This window comes from Apodemus sylvaticus, chromosome 4, assembly GCF_947179515.1.
Source record: "Apodemus sylvaticus chromosome 4, mApoSyl1.1, whole genome shotgun sequence".
Lineage (NCBI taxonomy): Eukaryota > Metazoa > Chordata > Mammalia > Rodentia > Muridae > Apodemus > Apodemus sylvaticus.
Window position 1 is genome coordinate 63,344,889 of NC_067475.1, and position 27,475 is coordinate 63,372,363.

Sequence of the window (27,475 nt, forward strand, 5' to 3'; positions counted from 1 at the left end):
ACTGGTCCAGGGTCTCTGCCTGCAAGCTTTCTTGGGAACAGCTTGTGGCAAGCTTTTTTCCATCTTTAAGAAGTTAACAACCTCCCTTGTCTGATCTGGAGCAACCATTGCTTTATTTTGTGCTGTAGTATTGTTGTTTTAGATCACAGGGTGAACCTCAACCTCGTAGCAGTTGCTCTGTTTTGGACACCCAACGCCCACCCCAGCAGTTCCTAATAGCTTCCTTCTTTCTATTTATTGTGAATTCTTAAAATACCACTCCATGTTGCCCTTTTGTTTTTCTTCCCTGATTAAAATCCACACATGTATATAAACACTATTCAATGAATGGTTGACCTTAGATTTTTAACTACTGTCTTCATTCTTTGTGTTTTTCTAACACCTAGGATTAACTACTGTTGTAGTCCTCCCTTCAGAACACTATAAACAGTGTGACATACTTTTCACGGCTGCACGTCCTAGCCTCACTGTGGACTTGTTTCAAATTCTTAATTTCTTTGTGTATTACTGCTGTTTATATATGCCATTCTCTCTTTCTCTCTCCCCCCCTCCGTCCCTCCCTCCCTCCATCCCTGTTAAGCTCTAAGAGCATGTCCCCTAGTAGTTTTACAGTGGGTGCTCACTGTAATGCTTTTGTGTTACAGTGACTCAAATATCCAAATTCTTTATTTTGGCTCACAGCTTCAGAATTTTGAATTTATTATAATGGGGGGAACCGTGGAGGAACAGAGCTGTACTTAGCAGATAGGAAGCAAAGAAAGGGGAATACAGGTATGGTACAGCCACCTACAAACACACACAACGCAATGCCTCCAGTTACCTACTTCCTCCAGTTAGCACTCCACTTCCTATCACATTCTAGTAACTTCATTGTAGTTACCATATCTTTCCATTTATTCTACTACACCCCATGACCTATGCTCAGAATGAAAATGAAAGTACAGATGAGTTGGGAGAGTGACTCCGTCCATGGTCTAAAGCACTTGCCTAGTATGTTTGAACCCTGATTGCATCCAAAGTACATTTAGAACAGTCTCTTTACCAGTGAACTCACCGATTCATTTGGTTTACCTCTTTTTCTAATTGAGGAAAGGACACCATCTATTATATTCATCCTTTGACCTATGTTCCAGATAACATGTTCTTCCAGTTCTTGAATTTTATTTCCCATTTCCTCCAATTTAATGTGAACCTTTGAACTTTCCAGTCCCATTTTTATAGCAGTAAAATCCTGGCTTACTTTTTCTACTTCTTTTTCAGTAAACTATACCACCATGACACCAAAAAGTAATTTCTTATGTGGCTATTAGCCCCCAAAGACAACATATTACTTGTCTACTGCTAAGTAGCAAATAACTCTAAAACTCTTTGGCTTAAAATTTACCATTTCTCTAGAACCTGACTAATGTGAACCTTATTAGTCAAGCAAGTACTGAGAAGAGTAGAGATAATCACCAAATAAAAGAAAATGATCACAGAAGGCTAACAGCCTTTAGTTTGAATGGTGCCTAGCGCAGTGAATGGAGTGGTGGTAGTACTTATGTAGCTAATGTTAAAATGGACATTCTAAGCCTCAGAAAGGGAAGCTGAATGTGCACAAGTGGGAATATATTGAACCTGCAAAATAGCATCAGGTCTTTTAATAGTAAGAGTGGATTTGGATGGTGTAGGGACAGTACTTTTTAGAAACTCTGAGGGAAGATTATTTCTGCCTTTGAACTTAATACCTGTATATTATAAAATGAAGTGTCAATATAGTAAAAACATTCTAAAAAAAATTAAGATCTTCTATCTGAATACTTTTAGGAATGTATTTAAGAATGTTACTCAGTAAATCCTGTGTAGACTAAGATGTAGGATTGAAGATACAGTAGAAACTATGGAGAGCAAGAAGAAAGATCTCACAGGAACAGCTGTGGAGCATGCCTAGCAGCTATCAGATTGGACGGAAGCCTGCAGGGATAGGAGGACATAGGTGCTGGGGCTCGTCATTGCTGGGAAGCTAGACAACAACGCAAGAGCGTGCTAGAAAGCAGGAAGCTATGGGCACAGCAGACAACCCTCACCACCCTTTAGTCCTCTGCGGAGGATAAGAAAAGATGAGGCAGAGGGAAGGGAAACAGTTCTGCGTGAATCAAATTTTCACATAGCCACAAAGTTGAGATTATAATAGTGATAGCAACATTGTGCAATTGTTTTGATCTATCTGTTGTAAAATTGTTCCTCTCCAGATGTAACACTGCTGTTTCTGTGCTTATTACTAAGCAGCCCCCAGAGGACTGGCAGTCTCTGTCTCAATGCACATGCACATTGTAACTCACCTACTCCATTTCTGTATTGTTTCAATGTTTTATAAGGAACAGGCTTTTATTGCTTTTGTGATGATAAAATGTCAATGCAAAGAGGTTTTTTGAGCAAAAAGTATAATTTACCCCTATAAGTCCATCATTATTTGGCCATCTATTCTTTTTTTTTTATTTTTGAGTGGCCATCTATTCTCAAATGTAAACATTATTTTGTAACCCACTAGAAATATAGCTATAGATATATTCACTCTGAAACTGAGTGAACTATCATATTAGAGTGCCATCTTCTCCTCCAGCCATCTTCTGTGATGCTCAGCTTAACTGCAAGAGACTTGAGCAGAGGAACCTTCCTTTACATAGTAGGTAGAAAACAAGAGAATGTTTAGCAGCATAATAGATCTCAGAGAAGTGGGTTATCTTTAGGGACTGAGTTTGACTGAAGGTCATGTGAAGTCCTTTAGGATGCTGGGAATGTTCTGTATTTAAAGCTGTGTGATTGTATGGATATATCTTGTGTTAAAAATTTATGTACATATTTGCTTATGATTTCAGAAAAATAGTAAAATAGAATGGTATATGTGAATTGTATGAACATTCAATGTATTGCTCAAGACCTTTGACCATTTGTTGCTTTCTACAATAGAGCTTGATTTTGGGTTACATGAAATTACATGCTCTCATGTATATTTAGATATGAAGTTAAAAGGGGAAATCATTTGAAATGTAAATAAATATATCAGTAAATTAAAAAAAAAAGGAAAAAAATGTAAGGCCTTTTCCCCCAGAGATAATCACTGTAGCAATTGTGTTCAGAGACTCTGTACCCTAATGTTTTTCAATATATGATTTTTAGCAATGTCAAGCTGTAAATATTCTTCTGAACCTGCTCCCTTTCTACACTTAACTGGGGTAAAAATAGATACCCTTCAGTGTAAGTCTACAGATGTGTTTGATTCCTTTTCATTAGCATGTATTGCGCTGTACTATATTTACACTCTATTTACCGACTTCCCTAGATATTTTGAGTTGTATTTAACTTTTTACAAATGGAAACAGTTCTATAATGGATTTTTTCTTATATCAGTATGTGGGTTTTTCAGGTATTGTTACAAGGTAATTACAGAACTAGGTGCATATATTAAATTATGCTATCTACTTCTATTCTCAACAAATACAAACTATATTATCAGCACTGGATAGTAATAGTAAGTCTTTTAAATGCTTGAGGAGGGACGAGGCCATAGCACAGTAGTAGAGCACTTACCCAGCATGTCCAAGGCCTAGGTTCAATCCTTAGCCTCATGGATGGATGGATGGATGGATGGATGGACAGACAGATGGAAATAGCATTTTCTCTCTTTATCTTTCTGTGTGTCACTCACTCACTTGTTGGACTGTCAAAAGGACTCAGCAGCTAAGGGTACTTTCCATGAAGCCTGAGGATTGAATTTGATTCTTAGGACCCATTGGTGTCAAGAGGGAGTAGCCCCCATACACACATGCTGTGGTGCATATTCCTGTCTAAATACAAAGATAAGTAAGTGTATGAAACCCTGAATGTATTCTTGGGGACCTGTTAGATAGTAGTCCAGTCTTGCATTTCTCAGTAGAATTTGACTTTTCTCAGATTACTGGACTTGAGTATGTTTTCTTAGGTAGACTGAGTTTTGTTTCTTTTGTTGTTAATTTTTGTGTCCTTTCATTGGCCCTACTTTTTGGTCAGAGGTCTTTGCTTAGGACACTACCCCCTTTCCTGTTATGCATGCTGCAATTACCTTCTATTCAGTACTCTTTTCATTTTTTTTTTTAATTTAGTTTGCCTCATAGGTAGCTAAAACTTTTCCTTTATGACTCCTTCATTTTGGATTTAAGAGCATCTGCCTAAGAAAACCAGATGTAGTCTCTATATTTTCTTCTGCTATACTTAGAATTTTGTACTACTAATAATCCAAAGATATATTCTGTGAGCTAAAAAGATAAAAACATGCCATTTCCTGAGCCCAAATGCAAGTTTTCTACATAAACCGCTAAATACCGTCCTCACCTACCTGTGCTAGTACTGTCTGACTGGCTGGAGGGTCTGCATGTGGTGAGGGGTTTTTCTTTTCCTACATAGATCATGGGAATTTGATAATAAAATCCTACAATGTACAGCTAGACTTGTAGAAAGCAAAGGATGACAGAGTGTGCTTACCTTTAAAGTGTGAGTGACAGTTAATAGTATACACATGGAAAAACAAAGTGTACTAATGTATTGAATATGAATAGTAATTAGGGACAGAATTTAACAGCTAATTATATTAGAAAAATATATTACAGAATGGTCCTTGATTTTGGAACAGGACTTTACCACTAGACATTGTTGTATAGAGATGTTTAGGAGTGGGATTTTTTTTTTAATTATCAAAAATAACTGTCATTTAATAGTGACTTATATTTAAAGCCATTATTATTTAAAAGATTTTTTTTGTTGTGGTTTTTTGGGGGGGGGGCGGTGTTTCTCAATGTAGCTCTGGCTGAACTGGAACTTGCTCTGTAGACCAGGCTGGCCTCAAAATCACAGAGGTCCACCTGCCTCTGCCTCCTTTGAGTGCTGAAATTGAAAGCATGTTCCACCACTACCCAGCAAAAGATAATTATTTTGCATCTGCAAAAGTCTGGATGGATGATAGTTACAAACTATGAAATTTAAGAAAAAGACTCATAAATCTAAATTACCATATATAGAGGAAAAAAGGTTTTTTAGATGATTAGACATATGTATTTTGCTATACTACTTGACTAAGTTTGGAATATGTTGAAAGTAGGCATGCCACTATGATTAATTAATCTGTTAAATGGTCTTTATTATTTAAAAATATTATTTTAATTGTCTTTATCTTCTTTTTATCTCACTCATCATCCTTTTTTCTCTTTTGCTACAGATCACACATCAGTTGGTGGTCTGGGAGATAGTTTTTATGAATACTTACTGAAAGCATGGCTGATGTCAGATAAAACAGACCTTGAGGCAAGAAGGATGTATGACGATGCTGTTGAGGTAATTATGGTTTGAGTCTTTTCTTATAGTGAGTATATGTACTGAGTACTAGATAGTGACTGGACAAAGGTAACCGTTTTATTATAGGCATCTGGGAAATGCATGTACTATATGTAAACATTGTGTTCATCACTGTTGAGTTTGCTAGTATTTTAATAGAAAATCCGTACATTAAGTCTTATTTGTGACATTTTAAAATAGAGTTAGATGAGTATATTTATAAATCTACTTCATTTTAATAACATTTGATTAATTTGTATAGTAAAGCTTCTGCTTGCATCCTTATCTGCAAACACTGTTTTCAAGTGATAGCTTAAGCCTACACATTGAGTAAAGAATTGCACTGGTAGCCACTTGTATAGTGCTTTCCTCGTGCCAGGCCTTGCTGGAGCCCATTACATGGGTGACTCCACTGGATCATCGTCACCACCTTACACACACAGACCTGAAGGTGCGGTGACGGTGGTCAGGTAGCCTGGTGAAGGTCACCTGAGAGCCTGGAATTGAACTGCTAGCCTACAAAGCCTGTCCTCATCACACCATTATATTGTTTGGTATATATGTATGACAGTTTAAAATGTAGAGTTAATTCTATAAAAATTTCTAGGAATAAATTACAAATAGAAAAATGTTATTTATTTAATATATTGGTGATAACTGGACAGTGTTAGCAGGCACCTTTAATCCCAGCATTCCACAGAAGCAGGTGGACCTCTGTAAGTTTGAGGCCAGCCTGGTCTACAGAGCGAGTTCTAGGACAGTCAGGGCTATATAAAGAAATCCTGTTTTAAAACTACAAAAATTACTGACTTTCTGGCCTATTATAAGTAGGTATTTCCTTAATAATTTTGATATAATAGAATTCTTCTAATATAATCATCTATTTTCAGCATTGTAGTTTTGTAATTTAAAAAGTCAAACTTTATTATTTATTTTATATCTTTTGTCAGTATCTGATTTGCCACCATTGTTTTAAAGAAATGCTCTTATATGGAAGTTAATATGTGATGCAGACTTTGCTCACTGTAGTCGCTCAATAAACATTTGATGAGGGGATATATTAACTAGTAAGTTGAATTAAAGTCTAATAAAGAATCTAAATTTATATGTGATTTGTAAGACTTTTAGTGAAGCCTTACATCTGAAAAGCTGCAAAATTTTATTTTCTCCTGCTAAAGTTTAAGCCTAGAAGATGATCCTGGGAAGGCAGGATCTAAGATTTTTTTTTACTGTGATAGGTGTCATTGTTTTGAAAGTTAATCTTAAAAATTTAAATTATTGTTCATTAGATATATATCATCTACTATATGTACATGACTTTATATATTTATCTTATCAATCCTGTTATTAGTTTTTAAATTTAGAATTTTTATAAATTTATTTTATAAAAAATAATTTTTTTATAAAAATAATAATTGGTCAAATTTCATTGTGATCTCAAGTATACAATTTTTGCACTGGTCTCTTCAGCAAATACTCCTGCCAGGAGGTGATGTTTTTGAACTGTAAAATGACATTGAGTGCATTCTGTTTAAAATGCTTTCACCACATCCTGCTTCCTCTGCCGATTCCCATAATACTGGTTTCTTCATCTTACCATTGTTACAGGTTTTAGATCAAACTTACAGTCAGTTTCTTTATTTTTTAAAGTATACACAAAGCATGCATTTTAATGGCTGTTTGTCAGTTAAGAGGCTACGTAATACTAATGAAGATATTTAAGAGTAATGTAATTATTCCCAACTGCCATTCAACAGCTAGCATTTTAGGTAAGACATTGTAAACTCTTAGGAGAGAAGAATGCAGTACAGTTAATTTCCAGAGTCCCAGGGGTGGTTAAGGGGGTACAGCCCTACCTTCGTTACCTTTTCTTTGGTCCCAGTAAGTTAATGAGCATGATTAGCTGTTAAGATTTGCACCACAAGTGACGTCTCAACTCTCCAGACATAGTGGTATATACCTTTAACTCCAGTACTCAGGAAGAGGCAGAGGCAAGCAGATGTCTATGAGTTCGAGGCTAGCCTGAACTTCATGGTCTCTTTAAAAAACAAACAAAAACCAAAAATACATTATAGCCAAGTCTCTAGGCAAGTTTTTGAGTATGTTCAAGCCATGTTAATATCATTCAGCCTGTAAGGATGAAAAACTTAGCCCCTCTATTCCAAAGACTAATCATATACATACATACATACATACATACATACATACATACACACACACACACACACAGAGTATGGTTAAAAAAAATAACAAAGAGCCGGGCGCAGTGGCAAACACCTGTAATCCCAACACTCTGGGAGGTGGAGGCAGGTGGATTTCTGAGTTTGAGGCCAGCCTGGTCTACAGAGTGAGTTCCAGGACAGCCAGGGCTATACAGAAAAACCCTGTCTCGAAAAAACCAAATCCAAAAACACCAAACAAACAAACAAACAAAAAACAAAAAAACCCAAAGACTTAAAATCCAGTGGTCACCCCTATCATTTGATTATCAGCTACTTGTTATTGCCCTTATGTGTCTGATTTAATTACCAAGAGCATCACGCTTTATAAACTTATTACTGAGTGCACAGTACATTATAGCATGCCTCTATCATGAGATGAGGAGGGCGTAATCCCTATAGTTCATCACTACAGAGACTATAAGATGGATGTCTTCTAAAGCTGATGTTACTGAATGTGTCAGAAAACAACCCTTAAACAAAATTAATCCTTGAGAAACACATCTCTTATTTCAGAAAGTAAAGTATGGCCTATCTCAGCAGACTCTTAAGGACACAGTCCAGAAGTGCAAAGCTCATAAAAAAAAAATACCTCATTATTAAAATGAAACGTAATTGTTATACTATATTTTTTCTCATATTTAAGTTAGTATAAAATATTTCCTTTGCTATCCCCATTGTCCCAGGACAGTAGCCTGTTCTGATGTTGTCTCCCATTATCCATGACCAGACATTCAAAATAAATTACTGTAATTTGAGAAACCAATTTCCTAAGGGGTTAAGGGATGTGTATATCATGTTTCAACCAGTTTTGAAAGCCTGACCATAGGTAAGGTTATGCTTTTGAAGGTAATTTTTCTAAGTTGTATAGTTACATGTAAAATTAAGAACAATTTTAACTACTTCCTAAAATATCCTTTTATCTTAACTTATTCAATCTCTTGTTCAGTTTTTATTGTCCGGAATAGAAAATAAATAAATTGGTAAAATCTTTTGGTTCTAACTTCTTAAGGTAATCTCAGTTGGTTAATTATTATGAATATCATTCAACTTGAGAAGACAAGCTATATGGGTAATACCATGCAGAAAAGCACTCAAAGGCCATGCTTGTCTTACAGTAGTGATTAGCATGTTCATTCCAGGTTATATATATTACTAAGTTCCCAATTTGTGAAAGTTACTACTTCATAAACTACCATAATGCCAGAGATCCAGACATAACAAACAGACCGGGCACTCACGGTTTGTGTTCTGGTTTCATTTCTGTTGCTTTGACACTACCCTAACAAACTAGCACTAGGAGGAGATTTATTTGACTTATAATCTTGTGTTACAGTCCCTTACTGTGTTAGGTCAGGGACTTAAAGCGTCACTCTACAGCCAAGAGCTGAGAGAGCCCTTCCTGCGTGCTTTTGCTCAGCCAGCTCTCTTCTCTTACACAGTCCAGGCCAGCCTTGACCTGGTGCTGACCTTTCCCACCCCAGGTAGCAACTCAGACAATCCTGCGAGAGGAGCCATGGCCTCAGACAACCTGATCCTGGTAATTCCTACTAAGACTGGCTTCAGAGGTGATTTTAACTTCAAGTTGACAGTTAAAACTAAAAAAGTTTTTGTTTAAATCACTAATCTTTTTCTCCTAGGCTATAGAAAAACATCTTATTAAGAAGTCCCGGGGAGGTCTGGTCTTCATTGGCGAGTGGAAGAACGGACACTTGGAAAGGAAGATGGGTCATTTGGCCTGCTTCGCTGGGGGGATGTTTGCACTTGGAGCAGATGGTTCCAGAAAGGATAAAGCGGGTCACTATTTAGAACTAGGGGCAGAAATTGCACGAACATGTCATGAGTCATATGACAGAACTGGTAAGAATATTTTAATAAGGCGAATGACTTAGTCTAAAATAACCTCTAAGTTAAACATGTTTCCAGAAATTAGGAAGAAAGAATATTTGTACTATTCACTTCAAAATCTTGAACCCTAAAATAGCAAATAATTTTTTTTTTAGCTTTTATTTTAATTCCAGGATATGCTTCCATTATCTTTTTTTTTTTTTTAATTCTGGAAGAAGTTGTTTGTTTTATTCTTTAATATTTAGAAAATAATTGTTGTAAAGACCAAAAAGTAGAAGATTTGTATGGAGTAATATCACTTATTTTTTAATAGCAGTCCCAAACTATTAGTTTATATTGTTATGTCTATACTCTCAAGAAGATAAAAGGAACCAAAAGAAGGTAGTCATTACCTTGAAAGTACAGTTGTCTTCTGCCTGTCAGACAGTTTATCTTTGGCTCAATTCACTAGTAATTTTTATATGTTTGCTTAAGAAAATCTTATGACATTATTTGGGAAAATAGGTAATACTTTTAATCCTCTGCGATTTAGAGGTTGAAATGCTTTTTGGTTGAAAACGCAAATTGGTTGAAAATGCATATACCACATGCATCTACAGATAGATACTCAACCTACACAGAAGGCCTCCTTACAGTACACGGATGAAAATGGGCTGCAGCACCACAAGTTAGACCTGCAATTTACTTTGGCTTTACACACATGCCTTTCTAAGTAAAATAATAGTAAAAACCTACAAACTTGTAATTTCTGTAGTATCAGAAGTTGAATTGTTGCTTTTCTATAGTAACTGACTTTCTGTCTCAGAGTTAATTTGTGATTAAGTACTGTGACACAAATATAATTGGCTTTAAACTTGTCTTTGTTCATAAGCTTTTTTAGTTACTTTTTTATAATAGTAAGGAATGGGATTTGAGGTGAAATTGAGTGTCCAATTCTCTCATAACCTTCAATCTAGTGGTTTCACTTTTTAAAAAATGTAACTCAAAAGAATATTGGCAATTGTTACTTCAGTGATTTAATGTTGGTATTAAGACAATGTTAGTGGTCTGATTTACAAACAGAATTATCAGATTATCAGAGTGAGTGATAATATATAGTATCAGTTATACACTTAAAATGTAGTTAACAGTTCAAACTCCCATTGTGCACATAAATTCCATTATGCATCTTTGCCACATTTTTGTCTCATTGAGCTGTGAGTAGAACAGCACTGGACATGGATGTATAAATACTCTATAGTATGATGTAGAGTCCTCTGAGTACACCAGAAGGGGCATAGCTGGCTAAGACAGCAGCTCTGCTTACTTCTCTCTCTCTCTCTCTCTCTCTCTCTCTCTCTCTCTCTCTCTCTCTCTCTCTCTCTCTCTCTCTCTGTGTGTGTGTGTGTCTTTTATTTTATTTTACTCTGAGGCACCACCTGTGAATGGTTAGTTTTATTAACTAGTTTGACCCAATCTATAATCACCTGGAGACTTCATTGAGAGAAGTCTCACTAAAGACTAGTCTATATTAGGTTGGCCATAGTTGAGTCTTTGGAGGACGTGCCAAGACCTATTGTATCAATTGGCAGTACCCTTCCCTGGGTTTGAGTCCTGGATTGTTCAAAAGAGGAAGAAGTAAGTTGCATACAAGCATACATGCCTTAATTTGTTGTACTCAGGTCTTGACCATGGGTATAAGTGACTGACTGCTGTGATGGAATTACATGGAATCATGGGTTCTAAAACAGCTCTTCCTAAATAGTATTTGTTAGGAGGTTTGATCACAGCAACAGGAAATGAAACTAAGACACCTCCATACTGATTTCCATAGTAGTTTTGCTGGTTTAGACTCCTACTAGCAGTATTAAGGGTTCTTCTTCCCCACATCCTCATTATTATTTTTTTCTTCTTTTTAATCAATTGTTAATTGTATACACATATGTATCTGTATAATAATGGGATATAGATGCCTAAATATTACTGTTCAGTGTGACTTACGTGTGTTTTCAAGTCTGACTATTTGGTACTGGATAACAAATTCGTATGTTCTTCTCTGGGGAGGACCACCTCTTGTGCTCCCCGCTTTATTCAGTTGCCTTTAGTTCTTTGTATATGTTTGAGGCCTCTCAGTTGGTACCACTCTTGTTGACTGGGCCTTGTCCAATTGGAGAGCATTTAGTTGTGACCAGGGTGTTCAGGCCACTACTGCACCCATAGTGTCACTCTGCCATGCTGGTTTATGTGTTCTTAATCATAGATATTCAGGCAAGGGTGAAATAGAATTCCAAAGTGGTTTTAATTTTCTTTTTCTTAATGGCTAAAGATATTGAACATTCTTTAAAATAACATTTGGCCATTTGTGTTTTTTCTTTGGAGATATGTTTGTTCATTTTATGAGCTCATTTATCAATTAATAGTTTTATGGTTTTGGTATTTCAGTTTTGTCTTTATATATGGTAGTTATATATAAAGTCAAACATTTTATCCCTCTTATCCCTGGTCACAACTAAATGCTCTCCAATTGGACTTAAGACCCACTCAACAATAACAGATTTTTCTTTCATTCTATAGGCTAAGTGCTCTACTGGTAGTTTGCCTTGATGTGCAGAAACTTCTTAGTTTCATGTGAACCCATTTATTACCCCTTGGGACTATTTCCTGTGCTGTTAAGAGTCCTATTCAGAAAGTTCTTGATCATGTCCTAGAATTTCACACATACCCCTCCTTTTCCTTTAGCATTTTCAGAAGTTCAACTTTTGAGTTAACACCTTTGATTTTTTGGGCATAAATGAAAGATGGATATAAGTTCTTTTTTTTTTTTTTTTTTTTTTCTCTTAGAAGACATCCAGTTGTGCTAAAGTTTTCAGGAAAATGGGTGGATCCTGGAAAGTGAGGTGACTCAGTCTTAGAAATATAAAAATCGTATGTTCTTACTTCTATGCAGATATAACTTCGAATGTTTGCATGTATATAAATAAGGAGTTGTAGATCGGATAGAGACTATGAAACTAGATAGGAGACAGGAGGGGAACAGGAGGTGTTGAGGGGGTGGGTCACTGTCATGTGACATTTGTGATGTGAAAGTGGGAAGGAAGCCACTGAGAGTGGGAGGACACTATGTGTGGGATAAGGATGGGGGTAGAGAAGAAATGTGGGAGAGTGTGCTGGTTTGAATATGCTTGGCCCATGGGAAGTGACCCTATTAGGAGGTGGGGCCTTGTTGGAGGAAGTCTGTCACTATGTAGGGCTTTGAGGGCTCCTAGTGCTCAAGCTCCACCCAGGATGATAATGGGCTCAACCTCTGAAACTGTAAGCCAGCCTTTAAAAGACTCACCTTGGTCATGGTATCTCTTCATAGAAATAAAATCCAAACTAAGACAGTAATTGATACCAGGGACTGTGGTATTGCTATGATAGGCCTGACCATATTTTTGTTCAGAGGAATGTGGATTTTTGGGAGTTTGGATTTGGAAAGCAATGGAATGCTTTAAGTGAGGCTTGATGGGCCATCCTAGTAAGAATATGGAAGACATTGATGCTAAGGGTGATTTGAACTCTGGGGGCCTAGCTCAAGAGGTTTCAGAGGAGAAGAATTTTAGTATGTTTCTTAGAGATCATTCTTGTGATATTTTGGTGAAGAAGGTGGCTGGGTTTTTTTGCCCTTGTCTGAAGAGTCTGGCTGAGGCTAAGGTAAAGAGATTTAGATTAATTGCATTGACAAAAGGAAATCTCAAAAACACCCAGTTTAGACTTTGTCCTGTGGTGCACACTTAAGAGGAACATTTTGATTAAGCATAGCAAGGCTAGAAAGGAAAAATGGAAAATGTATGGTTCAAAGAGTAATGAGGTACCAGGAAATGGAATGGAGCTAAATCCTGTGTTCACGGATATTCAGTGGAAATAAGGGAGTGGTGACCTTAGCTCAAAATCCCACCCAGCTAAGCTTATCGTTTGCAGTTGAACAGAGATACTTATATCCTGTTAAGAATTATGACCTGGTTATTGTCATTAGGGCATATTATTCATTAGGGCATAAGGAGATATAATCATGTGTCAAATTGACAAGAGATGGATTGTGATGGCTATTTTGGGTTGTCATATCTGGAATGAACTACAACCCAGAACTTATACAGATCTTATGAAAAAGGTAAAGGCTTAGGGCGGAATAGTGGTACATACCTTTAATCCTGGCATTCAGGAGACAAAGGCATGTAGATCTCTAAGATCAAAGTCTGTCTACAGAGTGAGTTCTACACTGCCAAGTTTAGGCAGTAAAGGGAACCACTGAAAAGAGAAAGCTGGTGAAGATGTAATAGAACAAGGGCACACAGCAGCAGAACTCAGCAGCTTAACCCATGTGCTCTGCCTTTGGAGTCAAGAGTAGAGGGGGTTACTGGAACAATTGATCCTGGTTAGCTGGAGCTAAGAAATTAGTGGTGTTTTAAAAGACCAGCATCACTGATATGACATCTTCTGGGAAGTGTTTTCTGAGAGCACAAAGAAGCTGTGTTGCAGAGATAGCCAAGGTTGTACCTCATGCTACAGGTAGACTTGGTAATGTGTAAGAGTCACCCAGGTGGTACTGGTTTCGAAGGCATGAAGGGGTCATGAAGAGCAGCTGAGGCTTGGCACTGTGAGAGGCCAGGGAAGCCAATGGTAAAGGTGCAGCCTCAGTTGCAGTTGACGGCCCAGCACTGAAAGGGTCATGCAAAGAAGCTGAGGTTGGCACCAGGAACAGACTGATTGTCAGCTTTGCATAGCAAGTTGAGCATGCGATTCTCTGTGTCATGGTATCCCTGGAAGCATACTGTTTTATTTGTGCCTTGTATTTTTAAGTCTTTCACTGATTTTTCTTGTTTTTGTTCACAATTTATATCCTTGGACTAGTAAGTACAGTCCTAGTTTTCATATCTTCCCAGCTGATTAGTCTATACTCCGCTGCATTTTTCTTATGGCTCGTTTATATGTTTTTGCCACCATTTTTAAAAATTCCATCCTCTTGGTAATTATTTCTGCTAATTCATAATGTAATTATTGCCTTGAGAGTTAGTTTCACTTTTATTGTTGGAATTAAGATTAAAATTAATTCAAAAATAGATTGTCTTAATGTATTTCACCATGTGGTAAACAGCAAATTTTAATGTTTAGCTGGGTTTGTGGGAAGCATTGCTGAGCCTCTTGTGAGATGGGCACTGCCTCAGTAGTAGTTTAAGCATGATTTATACTCGGGAAACTATATTGATAGTTGGCTGGGATATAGTTTCAGTTTCTTTTAAATGTGATTTGGGTAAAATACATGCATAGTTTTAGGCTTGCCCTTTTTATTCATAAGTTTGTTAAGGAAAAATCAGTTACTTTTCCTGTATGTTTGTGTGACCTGTAAGTTATGCATGACAACTAAGCAAAATAATTTTCAGTGAGATGCTCATGATGTTAATTTCTTATAGCCAATTTCTATTCCAATTCTGGTGTATTGTCATTATAATTATGGTAGTAACTAGCTAATGTAATCTTAAGGTTAACCTTTAAAATCTTTATCCGATCACCACTTAGTACTAAAAGTTTTTACGTTAGCCTACAAAGCTACACCTTTCTTTGTGGCCTTCTGCCTCTAATAGTCTCCTTCCCTCTTAGGTGCCTCCTAGTAGTCACCCTCCCATAAGACCCACACAAACACACACTTTTGTCTCCCTGTCTGTCTGTCTGTCTGTCTGTCTGTCTGTCTCTTTAGAGAAACAGATACAAATTCAAAGCTGGTATCTGCACATCAGAGCGAATATTTGTGGTATTTGTCTTTCTGAGTCTAGTATTCTTCACTGATACTGTAATTTCCAGATGCATCCATTTTCCTGAATATTTTCTTTTTCTTTAGGGGAAGGAAAAGCACAAGAAATCTAGACCACAATAACCTGCCTTTGGATTACTTTCAACTCAATGCTTATGATGTTGGACTTCTTAAAAAATTGCTGTTTGTTTATTCTTGTTAGATTCTCATTATGTACCAAGGATGGCCTTGAATTCAGAGTTTTTTTCTATGTAGTACCAGAAATTACTAGCAAGTATAGTCAGCAAGAAAAAAAAGAAACAAAAGACTTTCAAATCAGAAAAGAACAAGCAAAAATCATTCTGATTTCCACAGATTATGTGTAATAAAAACTGGACACGTACATGCATGCACACCAACAAAATCCTGTTAGAATGGATGAATTAATTCAGTACAGTGGTGGGATACAAATCAATGTGCAAAAATCAGTTGCATATCTTTACACTAATAGCACTCTATTGGCAAGAGAAATTAAGAAAAGAACCTTATTTATGATAACATCAAAATAATCAGGGCTTGAAAGAAAGCGCTGTAATAATACTTGCTGTGCCATCTGAGGATCAGTGTTCCTAGCACCCACATAAAAGTCAGGACTGGTCCTGTTGTGTCTATAACTCCAGCTCTGATAGGTTGGAGACAAGAGGATGGCTGGGGCTTGCTTGCTGCAAGCCTAGCTGAAAATTTTCATGTTCTAGATTCAGCAAGAGGCACAGCTTCAGAGGAACAAGGCAAAGAGTTATAGCATAGGATGCTTAATGCCTTCCTTCCCCTGGCTTCTGGATGCAGGCTGTGCACACTTAGACTTATATGCATACTCCCCTACCACACACACTCAAGAATAATATGTAATGAATTGATTTAACCAAAAAGAGAAAGATCGAGTGCTGAAAACTACAAGTATTGATGAAAATAATTGGAAATACAAATAAAGGGGCAGATAGTATCTGTTTGTGTTCATGGGTTGTGTGCTGTAGTCACCTTTACATTTGGTTCCAAGGTACTACTTAGTTCTTGGTAGAGTCATACTTAGCAGCATATTGCTGTGTATTCTTCTAAGGGGCACTTCATGCCAGAGCAATAGAAATTTTTGTAATCCTGTTAGAAGCAAACCAATTGTAGTTATTTTGAAACAATTTGTTTTGTAGTATAGTAACAATCCAGTAGCCAAAGTTTCTTCAGGGCTGGAATGTAGCTCAGCCTAGTATCTGAGAGGCTCAGGCTTTGGTCTTTACTACCAAAACAAATAAAAATTAAAACAATCGGAAGCAAGAAGTCACAAAAGATGAAGATTACTTCCTACCTCTTCCTTTTAGAAAGAACAATAAGTATTCCTTAAAGCACACACACTGTTTATGTGGCTTTTTTTTTTTTTGACATGTTACAGCATTAAAACTAGGTCCTGAGTCATTCAAGTTTGATGGTGCAGTGGAAGCCGTGGCTGTGCGGCAAGCTGAAAAGTATTACATCCTTCGTCCAGAAGTAATTGAAACCTATTGGTACCTATGGCGATTCACCCACGACCCAAGATACAGGCAGTGGGGCTGGGAAGCAGCACTGGTAAATACGCCAATTTCTCCTCTTGTCTGTGCTGATTAGGTAGGGCTGTCCCCTGTACCACTTGTCCTCCTCCCAGTTACTTGATTTTGAGAACTGTACACTTTCATTTCTCTGGGGAAGAAATTGTTCTCATTTGTTTCTTGAACAGTAGGAACTAGCCTTATACTCCTGTTTACTTTCTAGTAGTCCTTTGATAAAAGTATATACTTGGTAACTATAAGGAGCTATTTAAGAGGCAATCTCAGTATTATTATAAAATAAGTGGTATTTTTATAATGTCTTTTTAATGTTTAACTGTTTAACCAATGGGGAAAAAAACCCAGATTCATAGCCTGGGCAGATGATTCTTGTTCATTTTACCTTGTGTTCTAATAATTCCTGTATAGATCAGTAAATTGTTTTAAAAAATAGATTAGAAAACAAAATGCAAGGTACACATATACAACAGGTGTGTGTGTGTGTGTGTGTGTGTGTGTGTATGTATGTGTATGTGTATAGTCAGGAATTTGTTATGATTAGTAAGCAAAGGAAACAGTCCATTTACTCTTAAATAATAAGACATTCACACAGAGTGTGATGGTGCCTAGTTATAACCCTAACCCTCAGGAGACTAAGGTGGGAGCTGTCATGAGGATCAGACCAGCCTGGATTGCCAAGGGAGCCTGAAGCCTGCATGGCCTTAAACTATTCTGATATGGTGACAGCTATCTTTACAACAAACGAAAGCATTTATTTATTATTTGTGTGTACTCCATAATTGTGAGTACCTGTGGAGGCCAAAAGATGTTGTCAGGTCCTCTGAGCTTGAATTACATGTGTTTGTGGGTCCCTCCCCCTCCATGTGGGTGCTAGGAACCAAAAGCAGGTCCTGTGCAAGAACAGCAAATGCTCTGACCTGCTGAGCAATCTCTGTAGCCTGATAATGCTTATCTATTCTTCACTTGATTATTAGGAAGAATAAGATATTTAAATTGCTTAAGATAAAAGCATCACGGTTAAGTAAGGAGGCTTTAAAACCCATGACAACAACTAAAGCTGTAAAAAGAACTTGGTTAAGTGCTTTCTACTGTTAACTAGCTTTCTGTTAGAAGAGAAAGCCAGGTGAACAGGAACGGTAGCAGAGTAGGGACAAGCAGCAGCAGCAGCAGAGATGAGTGAGGCGCGGAGGTCATTGCACAGGATCTCAGGGTGACAGAGTGGGGAAAGAGTCCACATGTGATACATTTGTACCAGCAAGGTGGTCAGTGACTTTGACTTAAAAATAGAGTTGTAAATAGACTGTTTTTTATTTAATGTGTTGACTAATGCATGTTCAAGGACACAAATGGAGACAGGAAGGAAGAATTTTAAGTCCCAGTCAGGCATTAGAGTATAGTAGTTAGAACACAACAAATTGCTCAGCTCAAGTTCTCTGTCTGAAAAGTAGAGCTGTTAACCTCCTAGGGTTATGAAATTTAGGTGCCACTGCATATGAATAACCTGCAGCAGATTGTTAGCTCTTAAATAGTCGCCATTGTCATCTAGGCATGTATGTGTGCACTTCCTGCTACTCCTTCCTCACCAGCTATGGAGCCTAACTAATAAGGTTGTGAAAGTACAGTGTCTCAGAAGAAAGTATGGTTACAATAAATACCTCATTACTACTACTGTAGAAAGCTCTTAAAAATGTAGAAACAATACATTTTTAAGGATGTTATGAATTAGTATTTGTACTTGGAAATGAACTCAGAGAGGGAGGGAGGGAGTGGGGGGGGAGAGAGAGAGAGAGAGAGAGAACACATACAAGTGTCTGTGGAGTTAATACAACTATGTGTTCCTCAAGTACCTTCCACTGTTTAAAATAGGGTCTCTCATTCTCTGAAGACTTAACCAAGTGGGCTAAGCCGGCCAGCCAGGCTAGCAAGTTCAGGGATCCACCTTCATCTGCCTCTAGTAATCATTGCTGGAATTACAGACACGCACCATTGTCCTCAGCTTTTAAATGGGAACTGAACTCAGGTCCTCAGTTTTCAAGACAAGGACTTTATGAACCATTTCCCATACTCCTAATTACAATCTTACCTCTATCTTGGTTTGTGACAGACACAGTTCCCTAATTTAGAAAGAATAGGTCTTTCTTGACATTTAAGTCAGGAAAATATAAAGTATTTTATAGAGTTGATAGTGTTAGGGAAGACACCCAGTATGAGTTTGTTTCTCTAGTATGAGAATACTTCTCTTTGATAACACTGTGCTTAGGCATAATATATTGTCAGTTAACACAAATGTCAAATTCTCCTACAGGTTTATATGAGTTTTTGTTTTTGTTTTTAGAAGAGACAGGGTCTCACTATGTAGCCCTGGCTGGCCTAGAACTCACTATGTAGAATTCAGACAGATCCTCCAATTGCCTCCTGGGGGCTGGATGAGGCCATTATGCCTGTCCTTTCTATGAACGTTGTTGTTGTTTGAATACAGGTTTTGACTTGTCTTTCAGAACTGGAATTGCCCAGAATGAATTGTCTTCTCTGCTCTCCCTCCCAGGCTATTGAGAAGTCCTGCCGAGTCAGCGGAGGGTTCTCTGGTGTCAAGGATGTGTACTCCCAGACGCCTGCACATGACGACGTGCAGCAGAGCTTTTTTCTGGCTGAAACATTAAAGTAAGCACATCCACAAAAGGGTTCTAAGTTAGCTTATTTTAAGTGCTGTGGGAAAAGAGAGCCTGTTCCTAATACTGACACGATGTATATGGTTGCCATGCAAGAGGAATGTTTAAATCACATTAATTAGATCTGCCACCATTAGTTCTTTATGCTGACAACTTCTAAAATCCTGGTTTTTTGACCCATAGTGTTCTCTGTGATCACCCTTTCTGCAGTAACACCCCAGAAGGATGGGCTCTTGGGCCACTGCCCTTCTTGTCGCTCACTAGGCTCTGACTGCTGCTCCTTTGCTCTGAAGCAGAGCTCGTTGGGCCTGGAGTCTTTCACTGGACACAATAATTTTTAGATTCACCCAGGCTGATAGAAATGACCCATTTCACCATTTTTTTTATCTTATTTATTTATTTATTTATTTACTTATTTATTTATTTATTTATTTATTTATTGGTTTTTCGAGACAGGGTTTCTCTGTATAGTCCTGGCTGTCCTGGAACTCACTCTATAGACCAGGCTGTCCTTGAACTCAGAAATCTGCTGGCCTCTGCCTCCTAAGTGCTGGGATTAAAGGCGTGCACCACCATTGCCTGGCTTCCATTTTACCATTTTTAATGGATGAATAATAATACTGAATTTTAGATACGTGCCACATTTTCTTTATCCATCCATTAACATTTTTATAGAGTAGTCCTGCTATATGGTTTCTAGATAACTAAATTTGACTATATATTACATTGTATTGTGTAGGTGGATTGGTAAATAGTAATATCTGAAGAATGACTATAAGGTAGCTCTTTGTCAAGTAAATGTTCTGTTGTGGTGGTCCAGGCCTCTAATCCTAAAACTTCAGAGACAAGACCAAAGCATTGCATCTCTAGGCCAGCCTGAGCTATATAGATATGTACATATAGAGGAAGACTGTCTCAAAAAATAATAATAAATCAGGGAAGGAGAGGTTAGTACCTTAAATAAGTCATTTTGTCTATGTTCTTTGATTTGTAAGCATCTAGGAAATTTTTAAAGCATAACTATAATAGCCATAACTACAAAGTCTTAGTAGGGCTCAGGTGGGGTCAGACCAATATATTTGCCTTTGAACCCAGCTGAGTTTAGATTTCACCCCTTAGAAATGATCATACATGTTTTGATGTACGATGCCAGTGTAGCTATGGTCTGCCAGTCTCTCCATAAGGTCTTGTACTAGGGTACATGTAAAGGGAAGATGGGAAAGGAAAAAGACAGTTCGGGGCTTATACTCAAAGCCCAGGTGGAACTCTGTAAGTATGCCTGAGAGAAGATGGAGATATTAATAACATGTGTGCTTTCTTGAAGGCATACACACAAATCTCACTTCATATCACCAGTAACTGAGTTTCATGTTCGCGTTTTCTGTGTCTTACACATAGATAGCATATAAATACATCATTTGCTCAACAAATGTTGCCGGGTGGTGGTGGTGCAGGCCTTTAATCCCAGCACTCTGGGAGGCAGAGGCAGGCGGATTTCTGAGTTCAAGGCCAGCCTGGTCTATAGAGTGAGATCCAGGACAGCCAGGGCTACACAGAGAAACCCTGTCTCGGAAAAAAAAAAAAAAACAAATCCAAAAAACCAAATGTTTACTTCCCGGTACCACTCAGATCACTTGGGGATGCATTGGCACCCCAAAGGACAAGTGGCCTGCTGAACTCTGATGTAACATAGTTCACCCATGCTTGCCCAGCTGGGTTTCTCACTCTAATGTAAATGTAGTTCATTTATGTCTGGTGCGTCACAGCAGAAAAGTGCACAAGCATCCATATTGTCTCTCTTTTATGAATATTAGTTTCAGTGGTCTTCAGTTTCTTTTAGCCTCTAAATTAGTGCTATTCTGTCTTTCCTCTTGCTGTCAGTGCAGTGTGTGCTTCTGTTTTCTTGTTGCTTCATTCTATTACCTCCTTCCCATGTGTGCCATGGGTCTGGTCCAGAGCCTGACTGTTGTGGAGATGGTTTAGGGCATCTGCCTTGGTCCTGAGTTCCCCACCCCTGGACCCTCCTGCTGGTTGGCTTGTACCTGTCGCATAGCTGTAAGAGCACTGGACCTTAGCAGAGTGACAGCTATAGTTATTCTGTGTTTTATCTGTAAAACGGTGGGATTTGACTTGGGTTGTGGTAGAATTTGTCTTTTTCTCCTGAGCTCTTACATGGTGTATGTGTGTGTGCGTGGGCCCTGCTAGTGCAAAGCCCTGGCCGCTGATCTGTACGCTCAGCCTCTTGCCACGGGCCTTGGTGCTACCTCTCCCCTCTCCTCTCCCTGTCCTAGTGTCTGCCTGCCTCTCTATGCACACACATTCACATATTTTCCTCATTTAAAGACAACATTGTTTTCCTGACAATATGAGAGTTACCAGCAGTTGGTGTTTGACCATGGATTTCAAGAGGGGAGTGGATCTGTTTGGGAGGGAGGTGGGGAGGAACTGGGAAGAATGGTGGGAGGAGAAAACGTAATCAGGGCATACTGTATGAAGGAAAAATGTTTTCAACAAAAGGTGAATTGTTTGGTGTTTTCTTTTTTTAAATAAGAAAGGGATATCATTCTACATGCTTACAATTCAGTTTTCATACTCAGAAACTTTAGCATTCATACAGTTTGGTGGTGTGACATATTGCATTTAATTTTTTCCCATTATTTCAAAATGTATTTCAGTCTTTCTTTCTTTCTTTCTTTCTTTCTTTCTTTCTTTCTTTCTTTCTTTCTTTCTTTCTTTCTTTCTTTCTTTCTTTCTTTCTCTCTCTTTCTCTCTCTCTCTCTCTCTTTCTCTCTCTCTCTCTCTCTTTCTCTCTCTTTCTTTCTCTCTTTCTCTCTCTCTCTCTCTCTCTCTCTCTCTCTCTCTCTCTCTCTCTCTCTTTCTTTCTTTCTTTCTTTCTTTCTTTCTTTCTTTCTTTCTTTCTTTCTTTCTTTCTTTCTTTCTTTCTTTCTTTCTTTCTTTCTTCTTTTTAAATCCCAGTTCAAGATCCAGTATTGGAGTCTTTATTGTATTTGGTTGTCATATCACTTTAGTCGATTTTAATCTAGGAAAAAACTTTTGAGACAAAATTTAGTCTTTTGCAAAATTAACATTTTTAAGTGTTTGGATTAGTTTTGATGAAGAATATCTCTCAATTATATTCCATATTCTAACTGTTAGGTTTCTCTAAAGCATTTTTATATTGATATTATAAATGATGTGTGTTCCTCATCCTGCTCTGTGAAGAGGCACATGATAGTAATTCAGTTTTTGGTGATTTGGGGTTAGCTCATAGGTCATACCTAATGGTGTGTAATAATAATCTGTATGAGGAGAGATTCTTTTCTAGAAGTCTTTCTATGCTTATCAGCATCCTTTGCCTGAATCAAATGTAACTGTAGAGACAGAAGAGCTAGAAGTCCTTGGAGTGCCTGATTTTCACCACCATGTTCCTTTATTACAGCGGTCTGTCTCCTGTAGCTTCAGCTCTCAGCCGTTTACTTGCCCATCCCATCCTTAAACAGGTTTACTCTGCAGTCAGACATTGTCATAGATAAAACATGTAAATTTGCCTTCCGTTGTCTCTGTATTTCACTACACTTGGCAGGAATGCCTTTGTCCTGCCTGTCAGTTAGCACTCCTCTCCTTTCTAACTGAAGCTCCCATCTCACCTCTTGATGACTGCCTCATAACCATATCTCCAGTACCTCAGCCAGTACAGACCATGAGCATTTAGCATGTGACTTAGGGTCAGAAATAGATGGCATTCTGCCTCCTCCCCTCCAGTACATTTATAGACCATCCCAGGACATCGGCAGTAGTCTAGGTATCCAGTCATTACATCCACTTTCAAAAAGTCACTAGTGTATCAGTAAAATTAATAGAAAGAATCAAACAAGAGTAAACAGAAATAACTATATTAAAACACATAATAAACAGATAATATAGGAACTACCAAAGAAAACAAAACAAAAAGCTAGCATACAGCCCTTTGAATTTTAGAGGGGAAGCAGCTAACTCAGTGTTGAGAAAATTATCAACAGTAAACTACTGAATTCAGCATTGAGCATCCTGGAAGCTAAACAAGAAGTAACCCACTCTGGGAGTGGGGACAGCACATTATTTTGACAAATAAGATGTTTGTGCTGCTAATTATAAAATGACTTATACTGCATAACTCATTACCATATATTGAACTAATGAGTAAACTGTATGAAATTGCTTTTTTCAAAAGCTAAAGATAGTTGACTATTCTCAGTTTTACATGGTCCAATTGTGTCTATGTAAGTATGTATCTGTGTGTATGACTGTGTAAGTTTCTTCAGTCAGTGGTGCTGCCTAGAAGCAGCTAAGATTCTTTTTCTTTTAGCTGCATCTCTTATCCTTTTAAAAAGTACAAAAGTCAAAGATACAGCCTTTATAAAAATTGGTGACATAATGTTAACGTATTATTAGATAAAAGTTCTATGAACATCAGAATTAACAGTCTTAATACTTTGCAGAGAATTACAGGTTAACTTCCTTTTAAATGCTAGTCAACTCTAATAGGCTTTTGTTAGACTCTGAAGGTGTTGAAGATTGTTATGTTTGGTGTGGATCCATTAAAGCAGTTGGTGTGTGTTAACTACTAGACGTGGTGACTTTTTGACATGGCAGTGGCATACTCAAGTCAAAGTAGTGTTCTGAGCCTGAGTGTTTGCCATGGAGACTATCCTGAGACTTAGCTGCTGCTATGACTTCCCCTATAAGAGGGCTGTATGCTAGCTTTTTGTTTAGTTTTCTTTGGTAGTTCCTATATTATCTGTTTATTATGTGTCCTGGTGGTTTAACAAAATACTATATAATGAGGAATAATATGAAATAAGATGTGTGATATGTCAATAAATCACATATACTAGGTTCACAAGAGAACCATTAACAAAATGCTAGTCTTTTGAGAAAAAAAAAATAGTTGCTTAACTTGGAAACCACGAAGAAGCAATGATGGCAGGGGTGGTATTGAACACGCAGAGTTGATGCCGAAATAGGATGGAGTGGTGTCTGGAAGAACAGCCACAAAGCTGACAGTAAAATACCATGCTGGGGCTCCGAGGTCCTGCATTGAGTGGTTCAGTGCAGGGAGAGTCAATAAGAAGGGGAAATAACAGATAGCATTAATGTATCCAGGGTAGGTAATTATGGAGATTGTGATAGGAGTTTAAGAAGAAATCGGTTTTCAGAAAAAAATAATTAATTTTAATAAATATTTTGAAGAGAAAGTTCAAAAGATAAATGTTCAAAGCCTATGTATGAAAAGTGAAAAAAGCATCTATATAATCCCTTGGAATTGCCTCTACCTATCTGAGATGTTCCAGTTCAATTTGGCAGACTATAAACACAGTAAATTTATTTATGCTTTCTTGAAAGCCATTAAAATGACTATAGAACACTTCTGTCCTCACGTTTAAATGACAGAACTGGACAGAGAAAGCCAAAAGTACCTGTCAGGGGGTTAATTTGAACAAACTGGTAAACTGGTAAAATGCTCAGCACCTTTGAAAACTGGAGTTTGAGAGTGAGGGTGAAGGATGTTTACATGGAATATTAGATTCTTATTTCCATCCTGCCTCATCTCTGTCCTAAGTGAAATGAGATCTTATAAGAGGAGCTTCAACCACAGAGGCTGTGGTCTTTGAGGTAACAGGCACTGCTGAAAGTAGGTAGATGACTGAGAGACTTGTCTTTTAGGGAAGTTCATTAGCTCACCAGAAATGAAAAGCCTCATCAAGATAAAATACCCATGTCCTCACCCAGTGCCCAATAGCAAAGCCCTAGTAAATACCAACCTACCCACTGCTCCAGTCAGTCTTTCAGCTCCCTATGGTTGCACTCTGACCTGCAGCATTAGCGGGGGAGTGCTTGTCATACCATAAGGTCTGTCGTGTATGTGTGTGCTGTGAGATTAAGAGGATAGTTCACCCAGCTTGATTACATACGCTTGAGAGAAATTCTTTAAGATTAAAGTGCGGAATGCTCATACATAAACAGGTAGATAATGTTACCCTGCTGGCTCCCTCTAATTCCGAGAAAGAGCTGCATCTTCTTGGGTAAAGGTAGCTCTAGGAACTGTCTGTCTGTGGGTTTTAGTAAAATGGCAGCTGATAAAAAGTCTCACAAGTGGCTGGAGAGCTGGCTCAGCAGGTAAGAGCACTAACTGCTCTTCTGAAGCTCCTGAGATCAATCCCAGCAACCACATGGTGGCTCACAACCACCTGTGACGAGATCTGATGCCCTCTTCTGGTGGGTCTGAAGACAGCTAGAGTGTAATTACATATAAAAGTCTCACAAGCTGAACAAATCTAGGAGGCCACACTGCCAGGAGCAGCCCCCCAGCACCAGCCCTCACACTGTTGATGAATGTATCGTCTTTAAATTCTACAGTTTCCGGCCTTTGTATCACCTCCTGGATCAACCAGTTCCTCTTAAGAACATGGGACATATTTTCTATCTGACTTGGGTGCCTATTGCTCTCCTCCACAGCTTTCAGTGAGTCAGGCTTTCACAGAAGCTGCTCAGTTTACATTTCTTTGGACATCTGATAGAGAAAAAATGTACATGCTGAGGTTACTTCACAACCAGTTTCTCTCAGTTCATATACATCAGGTATCAAGGAGCTAAGAGAAATCAGAGGTTAGTGGGAAACCATCTTCTTATTAAATTTATTATTAAAGGAAGCAAGGCAGCAAAAAACTGAGTGAATTTGCTGTTTTGTGTCTGCTACTCCTGATAATAAAGTCTCTGGGGCAACACTTGTGTCTGTAAGTCTCCATGTCTGAAAGTCTTATATTATTTGAGTCTCAAGTGTTTTAAAGTAAATTCACCTGAGTAAGTCATTTGACTTTGTTCAGTAAGTTAAGAGCACAGGTTACAAAGCTGGAAGTTACTGGGAACTAGTGGGGATAAAAATGTCAGCCTCTCCCCACCCTCTACACCGCACTCCCCACCAGGGCCGGTGCTTCCCCTCATTGCTCTTGAATTAGCTTTGCTTTCTAGGTTTGTCTTTAAATCTAAATCACCAAAGTACAGGAAAGATGCACTGTTCATACACTCTGTCCAGCAAGGGCTTATTGCTAAGTGCTTGCCTGTATTGGCTGTTGTTTGCATAATCGTTGTGTACCTTGGAGAATAATCCTGTAGGAATTTACATCCAAAAAATTCTCTGCATTCTCCAGAATTTACAGTTGCTGTGTTCATGCATTGGTGTCATCTTTATTCCCCATCATTTGCTCTCTACCCCGCCCTGTCTTCTTTGCAGTGTCACTTCCTAATGCAGATGTGTGTGTTCTATCTATTACGTTTCATAACCAAAGGGACTTTTTAACTCCTCTTTTCTCCTAATATACACAACATGGCACACGGTTAGTGAGTGTCTTTGCTCTGTTATGTGAAGTAGGAGTTCAGGGTTTGCATCTAGGATCACTTTGATTTTTAGTTATGTGATTTTATTATTTCCAATTATACTTTTAAGATATTTTCTGACTGTTTTATGTCCAATTTAGAGTTGTTCCACAACCCTTCTTTTTCCCTTCAGTCTTGTAACATAACATTTTTGTTTGGTTGGTTTTGGTTTTTGAAGACAGAGTTTCTCTGTATAACAGCCTTGGCTGTCCTGGAACTCACTTTTAGTTCAGGCTGGCCTCAAAGTCACAAAGATCTGCCTACCTATGTCTCCTGAGGTAGTTTGTTACCACTACCCAGCATAATGTAATTCTCTTAAACATTACCAAAGTAGAATATAAATTCCCTGGAATAGATTCAGGTTTTTAAGAAATATTTTGTTTATTATTTTATCTTCATAAATTAAGGTATATATATATATTAATAAGTAATATATGCCAGATGAAGAGTTGAGTCAGTTGACTCACATGGGGACAGGTGAAAACAGTAGCAGTCATTTTTATAAGGTCTACAAAAGTAGAAGTGAGGTTAAGAAGACTTTAGTCCACATCCTTCCCTGGCTGTGGTTTGGGGCTAGATTCAAAGTCATTCAGTGCTAACAGTGACTAATCATTAGGAGAGGAACTGATAAAACTAGAG

General features: G+C 37.9%; 1 protein-coding gene across 2 annotated transcripts in view; it reads left to right on the top strand.

The window, feature by feature from the left end:
* The window catches only part of Man1a2 (mannosidase alpha class 1A member 2), a 136,721-nt gene that overhangs the window by 100,903 nt on the left and 8,343 nt on the right, over window positions 1–27,475 (top strand). For both annotated transcript variants that reach the window (XM_052179639.1, XM_052179640.1), the window contains 4 exons: window positions 5,231–5,346; window positions 9,206–9,425; window positions 16,604–16,776; window positions 19,300–19,415. In XM_052179639.1, coding sequence (XP_052035599.1) covers window positions 5,231–5,346; window positions 9,206–9,425; window positions 16,604–16,776; window positions 19,300–19,415 — 625 coding nt within the window. The remainder of the gene's footprint in view (window positions 1–5,230; window positions 5,347–9,205; window positions 9,426–16,603; window positions 16,777–19,299; window positions 19,416–27,475) is intronic.